The 19,317-nt window shown below is 37.9% G+C and overlaps 1 protein-coding gene across 1 annotated transcript in view; it reads right to left on the minus strand.

Moving 5' to 3' along the window:
- The window catches only part of MYO3A (myosin IIIA), a 171,558-nt gene that overhangs the window by 142,100 nt on the left and 10,141 nt on the right, over positions 1-19,317 (minus strand). The window contains exons 3-4 of the mRNA XM_061181578.1: positions 12,136-12,240; positions 11,439-11,538 (exon numbers count right to left, since the gene is read on the minus strand). Of these exons, the coding sequence (XP_061037561.1) occupies positions 11,439-11,538; positions 12,136-12,240 (205 nt within the window). The remainder of the gene's footprint in view (positions 1-11,438; positions 11,539-12,135; positions 12,241-19,317) is intronic.

Raw genomic sequence — 19,317 nt, forward strand, 5'->3', positions numbered from 1 at the left:
AATTCAAAGGCCACATTCAGCCAAAAGGGCATTTCACTGGTGGAAACATACTTGAGCAGAGGGCTAGGCAGTATGTTTTGGTTCCATATTAATTTCGTCCCTCAAGGAGCTCCTCCACTAATGTATTAATCTTGTCCTAAGTGGAATCTTCATCTACGGCCTCCACATTTTGCCTTTAAAAGAGCTTATCATTTGACAGAAAAAATATCCTCATGAAATCATTTTTGAAATTCAAAGGAAATTACCTAATCTGTGATTGAAGGTTCTCCCTTGAATATTTTCTAACAGATGATCTGAAGAAAGGGAATAAACGTTTAATACACATTTCTCCCAAGTGCATCCTCTACCTCTATCTCTACTCCAGGTATTTTACCTTTCAAAAAAATTAAGTATAAATCTAAACATTTTATCCTGTCTTTTCCTATGAATTAAAGGGAGGAATGATTAAGCTTGACTTTTACAGTATCAGAGTACAGTAATTTATTTATATAAGTAGGAAAAGTAAATAGATTTTAAAAGAAATTTAACTTAAAATTGATTATAAATCTACTAAAGTTTATTCTAAGGGCTTATAATTATTTATGAAAAAATTGAAAATTATATTTGACCCTCGGTGAACATTTTTGTTTCAATTTCATAAAGGTAGTTTAAGAATTCAAATGTCATTTAAGCAAAATGTAAAGGGGGTAGAAAAAACCACAACTGAGTAAAATATCGAAAGCTTTTCTCCTGGTAAGAAAGTGACACTTTAGACTAATCATTTGATACATTTTTCTTCTTTCTGAAGATAAAGAAAAGATGATGTCGCTAGAATTGGCATTTTTCAGCAAGCAGTCATGCCCTGGCATCTGAATTTATAGATATGGATGTCAGGAAAGGACCATCCCTCCATACTCCACAGGAAATATATTGGGAAGGAGGCTAAGAAGAGTGTCTCAGGTGTGGCACAGGACCCAAGATAGACCATTCAGACTTCTTGGAAATGTGAATCTTGAGTGGAGACACTAGAGTGACTAGGGTGAGTCATCCAGTGTTGAGGATCTAAGGATTAGCCCAGGTCATGCTGCTCTGGAGGTCCAGGGATGCCAGAGCCCTTTCCTAGGAGGCTGGATTGCCCAGCTTCTCCCTTGGTTTTGTAGGCCACTCAGTGCCATTTTCCGTAGCATTGCCTAAGTTGGTCAGAGTTAAGTTTCTGTTGCCTACAATCAAGGAGCTCTGACTGATACAAGAACCTAATGATTTTACATATAAAGGAGCAAACTAACAAGGGTAATGGTCAATAATAATGAGTTTACAAAGTCTAAGAGTTATTAGGTTTTATATTAATATGAATTAAGAATTTTTTAAAGCAAACATTTGGCCTCGAAACTTCTTGATCACACATTCCAAACAATAAGAAACTTCTGAGCAAGCATACTTGATATAGATACAGACTATTTTCTACATATTTCCTAGTATAGTAATATACACATTATGAAATGTATAAAGATAATTTTAAAGGATGATATTAAAATAATAACTATTATGAATATTTCATAATTAGTTATGGATATTTCTGCACACCAATGATATCTGGGATAATGAATTACAATGCTAATGGAGTCTCATATATTTAGAGTCCTTTGGGATCCTGCAGAAAGACTGTTTTACACCTGGTTCCTGTAAACTGAATGGAAACAAGAAAAATTCAGCTCAGAATGTGAAGAAGGAAAAACAAAAAGTCTCAAAATAAGTGAAAAAGGAAAAATGCAAGTAGGTAGAATAAGAAACCCTTGAGTCTGAGAATATTGGATAATTATCACATTAAAAACAGGACACACACCTATGAAAGAGTAACAGAGGAAGGTCTTGACCGAATCATGTTTGTTGAATGCTTCTGCAATGACTGTTAACTCTGAAGATCATTTTTCCAACACAACCAACTACTTCAGAACTACTTCATTAAGGCAACTTAATGGTCGTAATATCTAACGTGTCCATTTTCAGGTTAGTAAACTTTAGCTGGAGAGAAAAATGAGTTTCCTGAGGACAAATGGCATTTTTACTTAACATAAATTCCCACAAGAAAATTAGTTAAGAAGGTAGAAAAATGCAAAATTCTCTTAAGAATGACTGACTTAAATTACTTTAAAAGGCAACAGGAGGGGCTTCCCTGGTGGTACAGTGGTTAGGAGTCCGCCTGCCAATACAGGGGACACGGGTTTGAGCCCTGGTCCGGGAAGATCCCACATGCTGCGGAGCAACTAAGGCTGTGCGCCACAACTACTGAGCCTGCGCTCTAGAGCCTGCGAGAAAACAGAATTTTTTGGTGTACTTTATGTAATTTAATTTCAACAATAAAAACCAAAATTTTGAACATTTCTCAGAATATAGGGCAGTGCCCATCAATAAGAAAAAAATATTCTCTAGGATATTTAGAAATTTCTTTGTCTCTCCCTTTCCATAACCCTCTTTAAAAAAAAAAATCTTTATTTACAGTTACTTGCAGAAGAGGAAGGCCCAGGCAGATGTGCTTGTAGTGTATCAGCCCAATCCCCAGTCATGGCTGATTGGATCAAAGGGGATGTCTGACCCTGCTTCTCCAACTGAACTCCTTCTCCCACTCCCAATTCCTTTGGATTTAGGTGCTAAAAGTCTGGATCGGTTAGCTATTGGCACTAGACCCATAAGGTCATAAAGGTTGTGACAGTTGAGGCTGCTATTTTTGAGAAGCCTTGTTGGGCAACATGAAGACCCCAGAGGCTGGTCTGTAGACACTCAAAGAGAAGCACAGAGGAGAGATTCAGTTTCTCCAGTGAGAGACTAAGAGGCAGCAAGCGGTCCTGGTTCTCATCTTCCGTTCTTCTGTCTGCTCCAGTCCCCTTCCTCCTGTTCTTCTTATCTAGGAAATTGCCTTTTGTATCTTACTCCTTTTTGGAGCTAGTTTGGGGTTCTTGTCCTTACAACTGAAAGGCCCTTGACCAAGACATACACACTATCTATAAGGCCAAACAGCTTCGTTCAACTTCAGAAAATGTTCACTTTGGCAGAGTTGAGCCCATAGGTTCAGCTGGAACCACAGAGGTCTAAAACAAAGAGTCCATTTATTCATGGTTTTGCTTTACAAATTGAAAGAATTCATACATGTCTTTCCTTTCAAATAAAATAAAGGTTACCTCCCTGAAGTATAAAAATAAATTCTGACTGAGGAAAATATTAATTTTTTGTATAGGTATGAAAATTCTAAAGCTCTGACAACTTTTAAAAATGGTTCTTCCCTCTAGTTTCTTTTTTCAATATATCATTTCATTATATAAAGCACTAGCTCTCAAATTTTCAAGATTCATAACATTTAACTACCAAATATATATATCTGGTAGATATATATGTGTGTATACATATAATCTTTAGACATATACATAAACATCTTTAGACATATGTGCTAAGTCTCCAACTCTACTCCATAGTTAAAAAAAATTTTTTGACATAATCTCAACCTTAGAGAAAAGTTGGCAAGAGAAGTACAAATAATTTTGTTTTCTGAACCATTTAAGTATGTAAGTATGTAAACCATGTAATGTAAGTGGGTTACATGATGCCCTTTCACCCCCAAATACTTTAATGTATGATTGCTACAAACAAGGACATTCCCCTACCTACCCACAATACAATTAATAAAACAAGGAAATTTAACACGGATCCATATCTGCCATCTAGTCTACATGCTCCATTCTAATTTCATCAGTTGGGGCTTCCCTGGTGGTGCAGTGGTTGAGAATCCGCCTGCCAATGCAGGGGACACCAGTTCGATCCCTGGTCCGGGAAGATCCCACATGCCGCGGAGCAACTAAGCCTGTGCGTCACAACTACTGAGCCTGTGCTCCAGAGCCTGTGCTCTAGAGCCCGTGAACCACAACTACTGAGCCCGCATGCCACAACTACTGAAGCACGCGCACCTGGAGCCCGTGCTCTGCAACAAGAGAAGCCACCGCAATGAGAAGCCTGCGCACTGCAACAAAGAGTAGCCCCCACTCACCGCAAGTAGAGAAAGCCCGTGTGCAGCAACGAAGACCCAACACAGCCAAAAATAAACAAATAAAATAAATAAATTTTAAAAATAAAATTTTAAAAACAAAGAAATATTTGTTAAAAAAAAAAATTTCATGAATTGTCCCAAATATACTTAACAATGAAAGGATCCAATCCAGGATCACGTGGTGTGTTTAGTTGTCATGTCTCTTTGGTCTCCTTCAATCTGGAGGAGTTCCTTAATATTTCCTTGAACTTCATGACCTTGATATTTTTTTTAGAATTTCAGGCTAGTTATTTTGTAGAATGTTCCTGAACTTGGATTTGTCAGTTATTCCCTCAAGATTATATTTTTGGCAGGAATATCATGGAAGGGAAGTCTTCTCCTTGTATCCTATCAGGTGGTACGTGATTTCCATTTGTCACATCAGTAGTTGTATTCACTTTGCTTACCTGATTAAGTCTGTGTCTGCCAGGCTTCTCACCTGTAAAGTTTCTCCTTCTCTTTTGTATTTAAGTATTTTATGCAGAGCTTTTTGAGACTATCTAAATGTCCTATTTTTAATCAAAACTTAACCCACTAGTTTAGCATCCATTGAAGTTTTTGGATGAATTAATTATTACTATGATGATTGCCAAAAGATAATTTTTAAACTTTCATTATTCCTTCTACATTCATTAGTTGGCATTCTTCTATAAAGAAAAGCTTTAGCTTTTTTCCATTCATCTATTTATGTGTGTAAGTACGAAAGTATGAATTAATGGATTTCTACTTTATTCAATGGACATCATTGCTACCATCATTATTATCATTATTTTGATGCTCAAACTGTCCCAGATTTGGTCAGTGAGAATCACTTCAATTTGGCTTCTGTGTCCTTTTGACATTGACTCCATCATTCTTTGGGCAGTTCCTCACTTTCTGGCACATTAAGTTCCAGGCTTATCTTGTATAGCCTTAAAAATCAGCTTTTCTCCAAGAATCCTTGCTTACTATTAGTGGAGAACTGTATTTAAAAACTGAGAGCTAGGTGTTTGAGGTGCTCGCTCTTGGGGCATCAAGCTTGCAAGTTCTCTTAGTGGACATAGCCAGATAACCTGTATACACACACACATACACACACACACACACCCCCCACACACATATCACATTATATTTCTTTTTATATGCCTCTCTACATATTGAAAACCATGAGTTCACACTGACACCGCCAATTCCAATCCAACATCATGGGGTTAAGTTTTCTCCCTTCCACATTTGTAATTCTCATCTCTAACAGTAAGAAACCCGGCTCCCATTGTCCTCAGGATATTTCCAGATGGTATCAAGCCCCCTTTATGTAACCAACCCCTTGTCTCCATCTTGACCCCTATGCAGACGCCCTTATCCAGCTCAGGCTCTGACAACCTGACTGGGGTCACCACCATCCCCCAGACAAATGCTCTCTTTGTCCCCTCCTCGGGGACTCAACACCCCAAGCCGAGCCACCACTGCCCCTCCCCTCCCAGCGTGGACACCTTCCTCACCCCTTTTAGGTCCAAACCACTTGCTGAGCTGCACCCCAACTCCCATGCTTTCTCGGCCCACCAAATGGCTTTTGTTCTGAATTATTCTGGAAGAAAGGAAGGAATGAAGGGAACTTCATAGTTTTTAAGTTCAGGTGTGCCTGCCTCACTGGATGCTACAAAAGTGGGTTATTAATAAATAAGTCACAACTTCTCTTTGACCTACATTATTCATTGGGGATTTGGTCTAAAATTGAGCATGTGGGTAATAAGAGATTGAAAGCCATAAAATACTCTGTCATAAGAACGATGTCTAAATAAGTCACAAGAAGTACATCCTGTACTTTTGTATTGAAATGTTAACTATTCTATTAGAAATGAAGATCCCCAGAGAGAAATCTGTAGAAATGAGAACTGAGTACTGCCCTTTAAATTTAGTCTCTCTTTCATTTTCTATTCCAAATGAGGACTGTTTTTTCAGACGTTAGTTGACTTGCCTAAAGGGGTTTATCTCCTGGGAGGTCGTGTTATTTATTGATTGATCATACACCAGTGACTGCTAATGTATTTCATTTATAACATCTGCAAGCTCACTTGTCTTTTTATTCTCTGAGGTGGCTGGTGGTTTTCTGTAAAAGCCTAGCCCACTTAACAAGAAAACAAAAGATTTTCTTAAAGGCTCTACTCATAACTAGCATTAGCAAACTGAATCTTACTTTTAGTGTAACTAAATAGCTTGATATTTAAAGTTAATATCCAATTGACTCTAGCAAAGGGCTATTATTTTTTTAAACAGAAAGAAGCACCTATTTTGGGAACTCAGATTTTCAATATTTAGCAACTATCAATATTTAAATAAAGTATTTATTTATTATTTATCAAGTACCTACTATGTATACAACACTGAGCTAGGGGCGAGGTGACAGTATTACTTCATGATAATAGCTCAGATTTTTTAAATTATAAAGTGTCAATAATTATACTACGTAGCTCACCTGTATCATCCCATTTACTCTCCACAGCGATCAACCATATGAGGTAGAGACTGTTTTTCATACTTGATGTCCCTGGAGATTTTAAGTGACCTTCTCAAGGTCACACAATTACATGGAAAATCCTGCCTCCCATTCACTCACTCATTCAAGAGTATTTATTGAGCACTTCTGATGTGCCAGTGCCATGCTTGGTTCCAGGCACAGAGTGACAGGCCAGACAGAGACCCAGCCATCACAAAGCTCACAGCTTAGCAGCGAAGGTAGTCAAATTAAACACATGATTACAATCAAGTGTGATAACTGTTTGGCTAAAGAAAAGACAGAGTGTATATATACAATGGAATATTACTCAGCCATTAAAAAGAATGAAATAATGTCATTTGCAGCAACATGGATGGACCTGGAGATTATCATACTAAGTGAAGTAAGTCAGACAGAGAAAGACAAATATCATATGATATCACTTATATGCGGAATCTAAAAAAAAATGATACAAATGAACTTGTTTACAAAACAGAAACAGACTCACAGACTTAGAGAACAAACTTATGGTTACCAGGCGGAAGGGTGGGGGGAGGGATAGTTAGGGAGTTTGGGATTGACATGCACACACTGCTACATTTAAAATAAATAATCAACAATGACCTACTGTATAGTATAAGGAACTCTGCTCAATATTCTGTAATAACCTAAATGGGAAAAGAATCTGAAAAAGAATAGATGTATGTATATGTATAACTGAATCACTTTGCTGTACACCTGAAACTAACACAACATTGTTAATCAACTGTACTCCAATATAAAATACAAATTTTTAAAAAAGGAAAGGATAGGGTGTTGGGGAAGTTCTCAGCCAGGCAGACAGAAGTTAGCTGGGTGCAGGGGTGAGGGGAGGTTTCCATGCAGGGAAAGCATCATGTTTGTAACCGGTCACAAAATTCAATGACATAAATCTTAGATACATAAAGAAAATTGTCATTGTGATTTCTTCATTTTGCCTCTAACTACTATGGGCTCTCCTATGTCCCTACCCACTGGCTGGGAGAAGTAAAGCTTAGTCAGATCCAAACCGTAAGTCCTCTTAGAAAGAGTTCAGTCTCTCTTGAATGAAAGTGCTTGCTCCATCTCTCAGACGGTGCCCCTCCTTCTTCTCTCCTCAAGACGGTACTGTCTGTACAGGATGAGGGATGGCTTATAAGACCTTGTGGTGGGGAGAAGAGGGAGGGTCCTCGGGTGTGGTGGGTCTCTGGTCTCTGGGGCCATGTTCCTTTGTCTGCCTGCCTGCTAGGGGCCCCCTGGACCTCCTGATGGGGTCTGCATCTTGTTCTCATGCAGGCAGGGCTACCTGTGTAGAGCCTCCTGGCAGACGAAGGCTCAGGTTGGCTTCAGCTGGGGCTGACAATGCTCTGAGGTCTGGCTGTGACTCCTATTCAGACGTGGCCCAGGTGATCTGGGCTCTGCCCCTCACCGCCCATCCTGAGCAACCCCCTCTAGAAACTCCCCAGCCAGATTTGCAGTTATTTGGGGGTTAATGGGAGCAGAGGGTAGGGGTTTGAAGAAGCTTAGCTTGAGTGCTTCCTGTACCTAATCACTCTACACCTCTATGTCAGGACGATGTGATCACCCCAGTCTGGACTGGCGCAGACTCTGCAGGGACTTCATCTGGGACTCGGAATGATGGTGGTGGGAAGAGTGAGGGTCAGAGTTCCTCTCCACCCTCGTTGTCACCTTCACTTTTTAAAAGCTCATCTCACTGTCCCGCCTCTTTCTCTGTTTCACCTTTCCACAATTACCCGAGAACTGGAAAGGGTTTCCCTCTTCTTTCTGTTCTCTCTTATGCAAAACCCTATGATGGATCCCGGGAATTTCCCTCTCCATAAGCTAAAGAGAAGATAAAGCAATTTAGACAGATCTTTCTCAAGAGATAACCCGGGTCTTGCTACACATTCCTATTTTTTAATATTACCTCAGTCATTTTCTTGCATTCCTTCTGGAACAAATCTTAACCTCGCCCCAAACAGAGAGATGCTCCTGGCAGACTGGGGTTAAGGTCACATTCTTGGATAAGCAAGAGAAAAGCATGTTAACCAATTTCGAAGATCTTCCTCTGACACATGTGTAAGAGCCCTGACTGAGAAAGAGGGTGGTACATTTAAGAGACTGAAAGAAGTTGACCTGGCTCACAGGTAAGAGGAAGAGGGGGTCCCTGCTGTGCACCAAGGGGCAAAAAAAGGTGTTAATCATTCAGTGCTTACTCTGGGCCAGCAGAGAGGATCACAAGGCACAGCCCTCCCCAAGGAGGGCTGACAAACCACTGACAAAATACTGAGCCAGAGAGTGGCAGGGTCAGCTGAGCCAGAGCTGCAGTGTGGGGAATGGTCTGGAAGGAGAGGAATGAGACTGGCTGCAAGGGGGTTAGTAAAGTGTAGCTGCAGAAGCCCAGGTCAGAGATGATGGTGAGGACCAGGGCAGAGAGATAAAGATGGAGTCTGGGAATTTATAACAGAGACAGAGCCTTGTGACTCATTGTAGATGCGGGTGGTGAAGACAAAGGGAAGCTCAAGAATAAGCTAAGATTTCTAGCTTGAGCAACAAAATAGATACTGAGGACTTTTTCTAAGACAAGAAACTCTTGATATGAAGCAGATTTCCAGGGATGGATGAGGTGGTGGAATTCCATTTGAACATTTAGATCTCCAATATCCAATAATGAGCCTACTGTACATTTTATGAGGTGAGAAATCCAAATGAAAATATATTCTAAACTCCTTTACTCCCAGCTGTGGCATTCTCTGAAAATCTGATTTAAACATAAACTGAGGACCTTGATTTTCAGTTTGGTTCTGCAGTTGGTGGCTTAGTACACCATATTCCTTATGCCCTTGAGAAGTTTCACTATGTACGAACCTCCATCCTCAGGTTTTAATTCATATGAAAACCTTAAACCATCTTAGGTGAACTGAATCCATGTCCTCTTACCATGGAGAATAGAAATATAAGCATCCTTTTATATGCAAATAATAGCATTTTAGTATCAGACACCAGGAACACATTTAATAGGCAACTGACCCTCTTTTTTAATTGTTGCTGACAGCAAAGTCTTTAAGTTAATATAAAACCAAAGCTCTCGTTTTGTCAGCTTTCTAAATTATGACTACTTTCTAAAGATATCATAAAAAAGGCCACTTTATTTATTGTCTAGGTGTATATTTTTACTCTGGATTACTTTGGAGGGTGTCCCAGGAAGTTGCCTTTCTCAGAGCTACTGGTTTACCAAGTTCTTTTTTTTTTGTGACTGAAGAAGATGTTTACTTACATTTGTTTTAACAGTTTTCATCTGGGCTATATATATTGTAGCCATTTTTCAGAGCAAGAGAATTATGAGATCTCAAGTTAAATATTAAGTTCTCCATTTGGGTCTGTTAAGACTGGAGCCAAAATTATTGTCTGAAGAGAGTCACGGCTCTGTCCATGGAGCAGTGAAGAGTGTTTTGTTGTTGTTTTTTAGAATTTCAGGCACAAGTTCTCATTAGTATCCTAACCCGGCCAGACTGTTCAAATGCACAGCTCTGAACTCAACTAGTAACACACACTAGCTGCATCCCAGTTATTAATCAGGAATTCATTGCCAAGCTCACTGCTGCTCCGTAGTTTTCAAATGCTCAGCTGAGGGAAAAAATATGTGGTCGTTTGAAAGATACGCTATTCAACTGTTCCTGTCTAGATGCTCTGAAGTTCATTCCTGGGTGAAGCCAGATCATTAAAGAGCTACATGCTGGGATTAAAACAATTAATTTCTAAAGTGAGTCGATTATTTTCCCTAAGCTTCATTTTCCAAAATGCAAAATGAAGGAAGAGTCACTCATTCATTCAACTATTACTCACTGAACTACTATTCCCAAAGTATTAGGTCTACAGAATGGAAGATGACATAGTCCCACCTCTTAATGACCCTGTCTATCTGTGAGCCTAAGTATCTTTATCTACATATAAAGACCAAATAGACCATTATAATCTTATGTGATAAACACAGAAATGGAGAAACATACAGGGTACAGAAGCACAAGGAGAGACACCTTACCCAGCCTGAGTGCAGGAAGGGGAGGATGACGAGGATACTGAGATGTCCTAGAATAATGCTGCCCACTCTCACGGGTGTAGTGTGTGTTAGTGGCGGTCCAGTGAGACGGGGGAGATACCACTGTCACAACTGGAAAAGGAGGAGCAGGGGTATCAGCTACAGTGCCTCTGGCTCTGACACAGACACTCCGAATTGGCTCAGTCAATACGGAAATGTATTATCTCACATGACAGAAGGTCCAGAGATAGGGGAGGTTTCAAAGTCAGTTGATTTAGTGGCTGGATTATGTCACCAAGGACCCTCCTTCTTCCCGTCTCGCAGGGCTGCCTTTCCACTTGGGATGGAACACCTCAGGATAGAACAAGGTGGCTGCAGGTATCACAATAAGACATAGAAGGTCCCAAGTAAGAAAGAGACCATCTTTACTTGTGCTGCCCTCTTTGGAGGGAAAACATTTTCCCAGAGACATTTGAAGATTTCCCCTCATGTCTCAAAATCCTGGGTTTGGGCACCTGCCCATCAGGAAAGCAATCAATAGGAAGGCCCGTGGGCTTACCATTTAGACTTAGTGTGATTATTTGGAGCCCGTCTATTTCAGAGAATCAACCACACATACTGCTGCAGGAGTGTTACAGGCACACGATGGCTGACTTGAAAGAAGTCACTCTTTCTTCTGGGAATCTCTCATTTGCCAAATTTTTTAAAACCTCTGCAACTTTCCTACCTCAATGAGATACTGGTTTTTTCTCTTTCAATGCCTACAAAGCAAGGCTGACGGGAAATGATCAACTCACATCATATGAGTCATTTTGCGGCCCAAATCCATGCACATTTCAAACAAAACTTACCAAAATCTACGAGTTTAACTCCGCCTTCGATGGTTAATAGGATGTTATTTCCTTTTATATCACGGTGGATAGTTTTGTTGTTATGCAAATGCTGAAGTCCCTAGAAGTGGGAAATAAATACATAGTGACTTTTAAAGAAAGCATCAAAAACACATTTTTCAGATGGATGCATTTATACAAAATCAATAGGAAACACATGTTACAATTAACAAAGGTTCTTAAATGTTTCACACTGAGTTAGTCAAATCAAAGTATATCATTTCCACTTTGGACTACATAAAAATTCAAAAAACCAGTGCATACTCCTTAGCCCTTAGCAAATAGTTTATTTAAAATGTGCTGATCTCAACAGAAGAAAACATTCTATAGACTCATTTGAAATAATGGCTGTTAAAGGAATAAATAAATGAATAATGGCAAATAAAAACCTAACTATAGTAAAAATACACATTATCTACCTTTGCCATAATCTCAGAAATATACCTAGGAGATCAAAACTCAGGTTTCTGTTGACACAAGGAGGGTAGATCTCTAATGGAAAAAAGGAATTAGTTATGCTAAACGTTTCACATTTTGCATCTTACTCTTGCATCGATAAATACTAATGTAGTGATGTTTTGCTAAAAATAGGATCCCCACTTTTTATTTAACTGGAACTGCCTCCTAATTAATGCGTGAACAATTTAAACCGCCTTACCAACAGCGCTTCACGTAAAATGTAGGCAATTATGGGCTCACTCATTCTTTTGCCCTTCTTCAGAAATCCTTTCACAAGATCTGTCACTGATCCTCCGTTGCACAGCTATAAAAGAATATTTCAAGATAGATATTAAAACGATATGACATTTTAAGTACTTGCTATAAAAGGTTTTCTCAAAACATTTTAAAAAACTGTTCTAATTTTTTGTTTCAAACAATTATTCCCATCATCTTTATGGTTTCATAAATGAAATGAAGATATAAACTTGTACTAGTGTACAATTAATTACTGGAACACAGTTTCCATATGAATTAATTTTTAGAAGAGAATCTGGAGAAGCTCTGGGCTTGGCTTTTAAATTTAAGGATAAGAATTATGATTCTATAAATTAGTCTCAAATTTTAAGATCTAGAGCTTAAAAGCATTCTTGATTCCTGATAGTTTAATTAATAGTGCAATGTGACCTCAATCCATGGCTATATACTGTTTCATATGTGCATTAATTTTAAAACATACCTCCCTTCTGGTAAAACTTCAGAGTGTGCTGAAGGGTTACAAATACTATTTTCGAAAACTGTTTTAAGTGTCATGTTCCCTGGCTTCCTCCTTCCACACCTCCCAAGAGTAGAGGAATCTTAGAGGAAAACAAGAGGGAGGAGCATGGTAGGGGAATTTTTCACATCCAGGTTTCTCTGAAGTTCGGTAACATGAAGTCCCACAGTAAACTTTCAAAGGGGCTGTGTATTCTCAGAAGAGAGAAACACTGACATTAGCAGTGGAACATGAGAGGGGGAGATAACTAGGTAAGTGGTCCCAACAAAGCTTTGACCCCGCGATCCCCTAACGTCTGATCCATTAGCCTTTGTTGTCAGCTCTGTCTCTCCTCCCAGGGCTCTGGTCCGTGGTCTCCTTGCCCTTACCCTGAACTATGGGGCCTCCTCTGACACCTCAGGGCCTGCAAACTAACAGCCTGGCATTTCCCTGACTCTACTGACCTAAATGGAGGTAGAGAACAAAGGTGAGAGGAAGTGCATTCCTGACACCCTCATCTAAAATACTGAACACATTTTCTCTCAAACTTTTTTCTAACACAGTGATTAGATTTTATTGGATGCCTGAACACTCCTGATACATTATAGATTAGATAGTAACAGCTGTGTTGGGCACATTCTTTAAGCTAGCACATTTCTAATCCATTTACATGCATTATCTGTGTATCTCACCACTCTGTGAAGTAGGAATTATTAGCATCTCCATACTAAGGATTGGGAAAGTGAGGCACAAAATGCTAAGGTAACTTGGAAAAGATCACACAGTAGTGACAGAGCTAAGACCTCAACTTGGACAGCCTGACTTTAGAGTCCAGCCTTACATTTAATCATGACATGTCATGATCCCCCAAAAGGAGGTCTGGGCTGGCTGGTCGATCTAGCCATCATGTGTAATATTGTTTTTGTAAGAGTGTTTAAAATCTAAACACGAACTCACAAATGAACACTTAGATGCAACCCCTTTTATAACTGGTGTCTTTCTACATTCAAAGAAAACTTTCATCTTCTACAGGAATCGGTGCAGCCCTAGCATTACCAAACCAGCATCTTCTTCTGCAGAAAAGGGAACACCTTTTAACTGGGTAAGAAGAAGAGTGTGCCGTCCTGACAGCAGAATACAGGGTCACACTGCCTCCTCTGTGGCCCAGCAAGATTGGTTCACAAAATTACTCAAAATTGACTGAAAAGAAATTGAGTCCTTTAAATTGCAGAGCACTTATTTAAAAGAACCAAGTTTTAGGACCAGTTTTTAAATTTCCAAAATTCATTGCAGGGTGACTGAATGGCTTTTCCTATGTCTCCAAAGTGTGGCCCCTTTGCTGCATCTTCTGTGATTGACTATTATGTTAATTCAAGAGTAAACAGCTGGAATCTTACAGGGGGAATAAAGGAGCCATAAAGAAATGTGCAGGACGAGGCTTCCCTGGTGGGGCAGTGGTTAACAATCCACCTGCCAATGCAGAGGACACGGGTTCGAGTCCTGGTCCGGGAAGATCCCCCATGCCGCGGAGCAACTGGGCCTGTGCGCCACAACTACTGAGCCTACGCTCTAGAGCCCGCGAGCCACAACTACTGAGCCCTCGTGCCTAGAGCCTGTGCTCTGCAACAAGAGAAGCCACCGCAATGAGAAGCCCGCGCACTGCAACGAAGAGTAGCCCCTGCTCACCGCAGCAAAGAGTAGTCCCTGCTCACCGCAACTAGAGAAAGCCCACGTGCAGCAATGAAGACCCAACGCAGCCAAAAATAAATAAATAAATAAATAAATAAATTTATTTTTTAAAAAATGTGCAGGAAATAAAATAAAAATTGAAAAAAGAACTAATGCGATCATAGAGTTTGCACTAAGAAGTTCAAATACCACTTTCCGGTATCAATATTTCTTTGACATAGTTATTTTCCCCAACTAGTAAAGTTGAGAATACAGGAGTCTTTGTGATATACACTTTAGTTTTTTTTTAAAGTAAGGTATATTGAGGCATAATTTACATACAATAAAATTCACCCAATTTGGCATACAATTCTGAGTATTGACAAACATATTAGTCATGTAACCACAACCACAGTCAAGATATAGAACAAATCCATCATACAAAAATCTACCCTCCTGTCTCTTTGTAGTCAAACCTCTCCCCCAGCCCCTGGCAAGCACTAATCTCTTTTCTGCCCCTATGATTTTGTCTTCGCAGGAATGTCATGCGGATTGAGTCATAAGGTGTGTAGCCCATTAAGTCTAGCTCCTTTGATTTGGCACAGTGAATCTGAGATTCATCTTTGTTGCTGTACATTCCTTCTTTAATGCTATTTTAATGTTAGTCATTCCTTCTTTAATGCTGAGTATTCCACTGAATAGATAAACCACTGTTTGTTTATCCATTCATTAATTGAAAGACCTTTGAGTTGTTTCCAGTTTTTGGCAATTATGAGCAAAACCACTGTAAACATTTGCATAATAGGCTTTTCCATGAATATGGTTTTCATTGCTCTTGGGAATTGTTGGGTCCTATCGGTCATATGTTTGACCTTCTAGGTATTTGCTAAACTATTTCCCAATGTGCCTGTACCATTCTGCATTCCCACTAGCAGTGAACGAGAGCTCCAGTTGCTCCACATCCTCGTCAGCAGTTGACATTGTGACTTTAAAAAGCCATTCTAAATGGATCTCATGTGATTTTGATTTGAGTTTGTCTAATGACTAATTACATTGACCATCTTTTCATGTATGTATTTGCTATCCATTTACTTTCTTTGGTGAAGTGTTCAAATTTTTGGTTCATTTTTTATTGTTTTTTTTTTTATTATTGAGTTTTGAGAGTTCTTTATATATGTTGGATACAAGTCCTTTCTCCCAGTTTGTGGCTTGACCTTTTATTTTAAGTGTCTTTTGAAAAGCAGAAGTTCTAAATTTATCATGTTAAAAATTTTACGGAAAGTGTTTTTTATGTCATATCGAGAAAATGTTTGCCTAATCCAAGGTCAAAAAATTTTTCTTCTATAATTACTTCAGGAAGTTTTATAGTTTTAGGTTCCACATATAGGTGGGTCTATAATCCATTTTGAGTTAATTTTTGTACATGTGCTAGGTATGGATTATATATGGATGCCCAATTATTACAGAACACTTTTCTATTATTCAAAGGTGCCCAGAAAACAGAAGATATGACTCTGAATTGAGTTTAAAACCTAGTTACCAACACAAGGAATAGGGGAATCTTAAATGCGTATTGTTAAGTGAAAGAAGGCAATTTGAAAATGCTACATACTGTATGATTCCAACTATATGACATTCTGGAAAAGGCAATTCTATGGATACTGTAAAAAGATCAATGATTAATAGGGTTCAGGGAAGAGAAAGGGAAGAATGACTAGACGGAGCACAGAGGATTTTTTAGGGCAGTGAAACAAGTCTATATGATATTGTAATGGTGGATACAGGTCATTATTCATTTGTCAAAATCCATAAAAAGTACACCACCAAGAGTGAACCCTAATGTAAACTGTGGACCTTGGATGGTACTGATGTGTCAATGTAGGTTCATCAATTGTAACAAATGCACCACTCTGGTAAGAAATGTAGATAATGGGGGAGTCTATGCATGTGTGAGGGCTGGGGACATATGAGAAATCTCTGTACCTCCCTCTCAATTTTTCTGTGACTCTAAAACTATGCTAAAAAATAAAGTCTTTAAAATATCTGTAAAATGTACAACACAGAGAATTAACCCTAATGTAAACTATGGACTTTAGTTAATAATAATGTATCATTATTATCTCATCAACTGTAACAAATGTACCATACCAATGCAAGATGTTAATAATAGAGAAAACTTGGTGGAGGGGGATTTACGGAAACTCTTTGAACTTTCCACTCATTTTTTCCATAAACCTAAACCTGTTCAAAAAAATAAAATCTATTAATTTTTTAAAATCTAGCTGCTAACATCAAGAATATTCAAAAAGGTCCTAAACTAACAATGAAGGAGCATACAAACCAAGTTCTGTCAGACCCCTTACAGGGTCTTCTTAGAAACTAATTATTCTACTATTTGGCTGCTGCCTAAGCAGGAATAGTTTAATTTTCAGAATGGAAAGGGGTCTTTTGAATGAAACTTCAAGAAGAGGTAGATTAAAATGAAAAAAGAAAAGGAGAGGGCAAATACAACAAACATGGAAATTATTAAACAGACCATAGGGACCAATTGTCAATAAACCACAAGTTAACTTGTGGTTGACCTCTTCCTAAAGATGCTCAAGATGAGATATCACCATGAATATTCTAAATCCTCGTTTAGAATTAGCAACATTTCAAATATGCTCTAGGATGAAATTTACTTTTGTTCAATTAGCATAAAATGCCTTTCAGATATGAATAAAGTAAAAAAAAATTAACTGAAGTACGTTTGTTTTTAAATGAATGTGAAGGATTAAAATATATTAAAGGAAATGCAAATGTTGAATTAAGCAATAGATCATAAAAAATGAAAACGACCGTTATGTTTCCATTTAAAAAGAACTGCACCCAGAGGAATGAATTGCATCATATTAACCCTATGCAATTCTTAAATCACTAAGATAGGTTAAAAGGGGGATTTGTAATAGGGGACCAGAAAACCATTAAGTGTAGCTTCATAGCACAATGCTATCACAGGGCCTTAATGTTCTTTCACTGAACAAAATTGAAGTATAATTTTCTTAAGCCAGAGCTACACTAATGAAAGAACAGAGCAACAGTGAAAATGAATTCTCTCCCTAGGCTGTAGTCAAACATGAAAAAAAACCCAATAACCTAAATCAAAAGGCATGATATTCTCTGAACAGATCATTACAACTCACTTCCAAAGACAGCTTTTGTAAGTTTTCAAAATGTATTGTCTTCACTGTGTTAGGAGAGATGTGAGATTTTTACTCGAATTTCTGGAAAAGGACTACTGACTTCTGCAGTTGGCATTTCTGACTTTTGCTGTTTTTCATTGTTTTTTGTTTACTCTAAGAATGCTCTGAGACCCTTCGCTTAGTCTGACCATATCCCATGTGAGGCCACAAAAGCAGAAACTCTCATTTTCTAACACTCATTCTAGTTTTTACTTTGCTCATTTTATAATAGCGTTTGAGTCTTTTTATAGAAACCAATTTTTAGCAAACACCTACAAGTGAAGTTTTTGGTAACTGTGGGTGTAATGTTATAAGACACGGCTGTATTGCTTGCAGAGTAACTGCACCATTTCACACTGACGAAGTAATGTGTAAAAGTTCAATTTGCTCCACAACCTCACCAATACTGGATATTATAAGTCTTTTAAATTTTAGTCATTTTAGTGGGTGTGTACTAGTAGTTTCATTGTGGTTTTAATTTGAATTTCCCCCCAAAATAAAGATATTAAACATATTATATATATGCTTTTGCAAAGAGTCCAAACTTTTTTTGCACACTTTATAAGAAATTGGGTAGATGCACTTTGTTAGGTGAAATTTCCATCTATTCCTAGAGTGCTGAGATTGTTTATCACAAATGGGTGTTGAATTTTGACACGTTTTTATTGATTTTTTTCTCTTTGATTCCATTAATACAGTGAATTATGATGCAATAAATTTTAATGTTTAACAAACTTATTTTAATGTTTTAATAAAATTGCATTCCTGGGATCAATCCCATTCAGTCATAACATATTAACATTTTTATATATTACTGGATTCAATTTGTTAATATTTTGAGAAAGATTTTTTCCAAATGTGTTCATGTGAAATGTCAGAATATATTTTCTTTTCTTGTAATATCTTTGTCTTCTTTTGGCAGTATAATGTTGCCCTCATAAATGAGTCAACAAGACTGATTATTTCTTTCTTAAAGATTTCATAGGATTCATTTTTTTCCCCAGAATGATAGTGTGAAGAACTCTGTGGACTCATTCCCCAGTATAACTGGTGAAAATTATAAAAATAAACAATGAGTTAAAGTCTTTGGAAATTGTAAGGATGTACAGCAAATGAAGTAACATTTAAGAACACAACTAATATTGGTAGTATTTCATTTTGTCCTCTATAGGCTTATTAACTGTACTTTTTCATTTTATTTTTAGTGGTTGCTTTAGCGTTTACAGTGTGCATCTTTAACTTAACAGAATATGCCTTAAAATAATATTATACCACTTCATAAGTAATGTAAGACCCTTAAGACCGTACATTTCCATTTTTCCTCTCCTGTCCCTTTGCTATTGTTGTTATACATTTTAATTCTGCATGTAATGACCCCACAATACATAATTATAATTATGGTTTCAAACAGTGATTTTTTTTCTTTTAAAGATACTAAAAAATATAAAATACAAAGTTTCTTATTTATCTTTATATTTACCATGGATGATATTCTTCATTTCTTTTTGCAGGTCTGAGTTTCTATATGAAGTCATTTTCCTTCAGCCTGAAAACTTTATTCCACATTTTTATGGTGCAGGTCTCTGACGGTAAATTCTTTTCCTTTGATGAAAACATGTCTTTATTTTGCCTTCATTAATGAATAACATTTTCACTGTATACAGATTTCTAAGTTGAAAGCCTTTCAATGTTTTAAATATACCATTCCACTATACTGGAGGACAGATCAGTGACCACGCTTATCTCTGACCCCTACATG

This window comes from Eubalaena glacialis, chromosome 2 (assembly GCF_028564815.1).
Source record: "Eubalaena glacialis isolate mEubGla1 chromosome 2, mEubGla1.1.hap2.+ XY, whole genome shotgun sequence".
In the NCBI taxonomy this organism is placed as follows: domain Eukaryota; kingdom Metazoa; phylum Chordata; class Mammalia; order Artiodactyla; family Balaenidae; genus Eubalaena; species Eubalaena glacialis.